The sequence below is a fragment of the Poecilia latipinna genome, unplaced genomic scaffold, assembly GCF_001443285.1.
Source record: "Poecilia latipinna isolate Pla-1442-1.1 unplaced genomic scaffold, P_latipinna-1.0 Scaffold786, whole genome shotgun sequence".
NCBI classification, from domain to species: domain Eukaryota; kingdom Metazoa; phylum Chordata; class Actinopteri; order Cyprinodontiformes; family Poeciliidae; genus Poecilia; species Poecilia latipinna.
The window spans coordinates 255,649-260,034 of record NW_015113402.1 but is presented as its reverse complement, the minus strand read 5'-3'; the positions used below and the strand labels follow the sequence as shown (position 1 = coordinate 260,034).

At 42.0% G+C, this 4,386-nt stretch overlaps 1 protein-coding gene across 2 annotated transcripts in view; it reads right to left on the bottom strand.

The window, feature by feature from the left end:
- Positions 1–4,386, bottom strand: part of aig1 (androgen-induced 1 (H. sapiens)) — a 23,924-nt gene that overhangs the window by 4,113 nt on the left and 15,425 nt on the right. For both annotated transcript variants that reach the window (XM_015046652.1, XM_015046653.1), the window contains 3 exons: positions 4,218–4,319; positions 320–435; positions 55–221 (listed from right to left, as the gene is read on the bottom strand). In XM_015046652.1, coding sequence (XP_014902138.1) covers positions 55–221; positions 320–435; positions 4,218–4,319 — 385 coding nt within the window. The remainder of the gene's footprint in view (positions 1–54; positions 222–319; positions 436–4,217; positions 4,320–4,386) is intronic.

Sequence of the window (4,386 nt, the reverse complement as noted above, 5' to 3'; positions counted from 1 at the left end):
GTGTGTACCTGTGTGTGTGTGTGTACCTGTGTGTGTACCTCTGTGTGTGTGTACCTGTGTGTGTGTGGTCCCAGATGTATCCATTGAGGATCTCTCCCAGGACGTACATGATGCAGATCACGGCCGTCATGGCGCTGAAGAAAGCGACCCGAGCCAGCGGCGTGATGCGTTCAAGGACCGGGTAAACCCAGACACCGGTCACCTGGTGGACCCAACACGTCCTGGAAGGCCAGATCCATTTGTTTTACCAACAAATCTGGACTTCAACACATCTGTAAGACGCAGCAGAACCAGCAGATGTTCTGGAGTGACCCGTTACCAGAGAATGTATCCGACGCCGAACAGGCAGACGGCGGCCAGCCCCCAGGACCGACGGGGGTAGCTGTGGTGGGTGGTCCGCATCTCGATGATGATGAAGGGAAGAACGGTGGTGTGCTGGAGAGAAACACGGAGCAGAACATCAGTACAGGTTCTACAGAACCGGCTTCGGTTGCCCACATTAAAGGCTGATGATGTCACGATGAACAAGAACCAATTAAATCACTGATCCAACAGTGAAATAGCCGGGGTTCAGCAGTAGAGCTGCCATCTAGTGGCTACAAGAGGAACTACACCTGAACCAATCTAACGCAGCTGCAAAAACAAGAATCGCTAAACTTTACTTTGAAAGTTAGTTTAGTATGTTTTCATTTTATTTATATGAAATGCTAAGAATCATTATTATTTATTTAGTTTGAATTTAAATTAATTATATTTATTTGCTTCATTTAAATTAATTTGTTTCATAATTTTTCTTTCTAATTAAATTTTCTTTTATTCATTGTGTTTTAAATGTATTCAATGTGAATTATTAATTATTTTTGTTTTAATTTAAACCATTTCATTTAAATTAAATGTTTATTTTGTTTTGAAATGGAATTACATTTATTTTATTTTAATTACATGTAAGTAGTTTTAATTGACTAATTATTGTTTTTAATGAAAATCCCCTGAGCCTTGGAGGTTCAACCAGTGGTTTGGGCCAGAACCGGGACGGGGATCCACATCTCCTCTCATGACCTTGCAGGTCAAACCTGAAACAGCTGAATCGGATCTTTAACCCTTTCTGATCACCTGAAAACACCACCTGGTTCTGACTCTGATGCTCTGTTTGGACTCAGAACTTTAATTTTCCTCTGATGAACCTTCAGTTTTATCTGAGAAAAGCAGTCCTGTGTGTGTGTGTGTGTGTGTGTGTGTGTGTGTGTGTGTGTGTGTGTGTGTGTGTGTGTGTGTGTGATGTACTGAGAGCTTCATGCTTTTGGACCTGGAGTTCATCCTGTCATTGATGTAACCAGAAACTAAACCCAGAGCAGAACTTTTGTTATGATTCTCCTGGAAACCCAAACAAGCCGAGCGGACCGCGCCCCGGCCAGGGGCTGAGAGGGACGAAGCTCTTCACGCTTTGAGCTTCGTTCAGCTTTTCTCTTCAGATTCATTAACTTGAATCAAGGAAGGAAAATCTGCATCAAATCGGACCAATAATTCAGGAACGGTCCAAAGGTTTTTATACTTTGGCATCATCTCATGAGTCCATCCATAATTAGCAGAACTAACTTAATTTAGCATTTTGATAACTTTGAAAATGTTTTGCGCCGTTAGGTTCCCCTAAATTAATTTTTCTCTATAATTTTAACCCATTAGTTCACCTGGCTGATCTGTGGACTTAGAAAAGCAACATGGAGGCATTTTAAAACATAAATGATGTCAAAATGAAACTGGTGCTGAGGGTTGCAGGGCAGACTACTTAACCTGAAGTCAGCCCTTTCCATGAAATACTGCTGATGTAGCACTTTAGCATGAGTTTCTGAAACTAACATGCTAATATAACTCTTTAGCATTTGCTAAATACAGTGTTATAGCGCTTTAGTATTAGCTTATGCTAAATGCAGAGCTATAGCGCTTTAGTATTAGCTTATGCTAAATGCAGTGTTGTTATAGCGCTTTAGCATTAGCTTCTGCTAAATACAGTGTTATAGCTCTTTAGCATTAGCTTCTGCTAAATGCAGTGTTATAGCGCTTTAGCATTAGCTCCTGCTGTTTATCATGTTGGCATAGCGTTTTAGCGTTAGCTGAATCGCTGTATGTGATGAGTGCTTTGGTTTTATCAAAGCTGTATTTTTAATTGCACCTGGAAACGTTGTTTTATTTACCCATTATCTAATAAAAATAACTCAGTTAAATGTAGTTAAACATATTTATTTTGACGCTGAATGGTTTTGGTTAATGAACTTTATGGTGTTTAACTGGTTTTACATTATGATGGTTCTTCCTACTGAGGAGCGAATAAGAACCAAAATTATGTGTAAAATTTCTGCTTTCTTCCCTCCACTGAACTCGTCCTGAATGAACCTTTACATAAACGTGTCAATGAATGCAGACAGTTCAGTGACATCATCTCACCACATGTTTACTGAACAATTATGTCTGAGATGACATTATTATTAAATCATTGTGTCTTTCTGCCTCCAGCTGAATTCACTCAACTCCTCCCTCCTTCGCTGGCCACATGGTTACCGTGGCAGCAGGGATAAACAAACAAGTCCGACACCATGGTATACCACAAAATATTTACAACACACACACCAACCTGCTCACACTTTGTGTATGTGTGTGTGTGTGTGTGTGTGTGTGTGTGTGTGTGTGTTGAGCACAAAGGCCTCAGCGGTGCTGCAGTTGTTGAGCTTCATAGCAACAGCTCTGCTACGTTACGTTGCTTTTGTTTCTTTGGATTTGGGAAACATTGAAGGGATGACCTCATCTCTCTGTGTCTCTCACACACACACACACACACACTGCTCTCACTTCTCCGAGGATCAGCAGCCGGAAGCGCCACGGGAACATTTTGCATATCAGAGGCTGCTGCAGAAATGTTCAGATTATCTAACCTGCTGATTGAAGCGCCTCGCCGCGCCGGTTATCAGCCCTCGATGCGCCGCGACTGCTCACCATCCAACATTTGACTAAACCTACTTCCTCCTGATGGGGAATCAAAGCTGCTGTTTAAATCCAGATGTGGACCTGGACTGATAACGGTTATCAGCTGGCTTATGCAGCTCATGATCCACTGACATGAGTAATGATCCCAGAGAGTCTCGCTTTACATGCTCTGCGATGCAGAACTGAGATCCAGAAAGATTTTAACCAATAAAACAAACACTCTGACTCCCTGGACTGCAAAATGAAGCAGCCTAAATTCTAAATAATCAACCAAAATCATCGGGTCAAAACCCCTGAATTCAGGTCTTCTGATTCATTCATGAAAACAAACGATGCAAACTCTGAAAACAAAAACAAATGCAAACAAGTGAAGCTGCAACCACAGAAAAAATGCCTCAAAATAACAGCAAGTATGAAACTCTGCAAAACGCAAGTCCTCCAGGCCAGCAGGGGGAGCCTGGAGGAGTGATTATGCTGCTGTTTGATAATGTTGTCAAAGACTTGAAGTATTCCTCCAACTGTCTTCTTGACAGAGGTGAGCAAATCTGCTAATTGTGGAGCTAATTTGTTGTGAGGTTTTCTCAGCGGCTCAGCTTAGCCAAATCAATTTTCCAGTTAAATTCTGAAGCACTAATTTAGTTGGTTGTTTTCAACATCTGCATTGAAGTTTTGGTTACTGACTTAATTCTTCAAGTATGCTCTTATTTTGAAGTGGGTGCGGACTGTGTGCAGCAGTTCCACTTCCTCTGGTCATGTTGTTCACCTGCGGCTCTACAGGAAACAAACTGTACAAGCGGTGTGCAATGACCAATCTACCCTGTTGAGGGCGACATACCATGTTGCAGCACATGTGCTATTGCCACAGGGTATCGACATGGAGGAAGTTAGCAGGTTAGCATTATCTTCCATTAAACATCATGTTGGTGTAGCGCATAGTGCTTCTGGATGCAGCATGCAGCGGTCATCAGTCGCGCCTCTTTGCCTCTTTGGGTTTGGTGGAGTTCAGAACGGCACTCGCCTGATTGGTTCATGTCAATTATGACAGGTTGGTGGAGGCAGGATGATGCTGTGGGACTGTTTTTCAGGTGCTGGACTTTACCCAACAACTACTTTAGGTCTTAGAAATCTAAATTTCAGGATAATCAGGAAACTGATTGGTTTTGACTTTATTAAAAATGTAACTGATTAATGTTTCTCATCAAAGCTGCACAGAGCTGCAGAGAAACAAACCCACTCACCATGCCGTGGTTGAGCCACTGAGGAATGAAGTTATCCAGCAGCTTCGGGTAGACCAGTTCTCGGTCGTAGAGGTAGAGAGTCCAGAATGTGAACACAACAAACTGGAAAGAAGAAAACACAAAGTGAGAAACAAGAACAAAGAAAAACTAGAGACAAACCAACCAATCA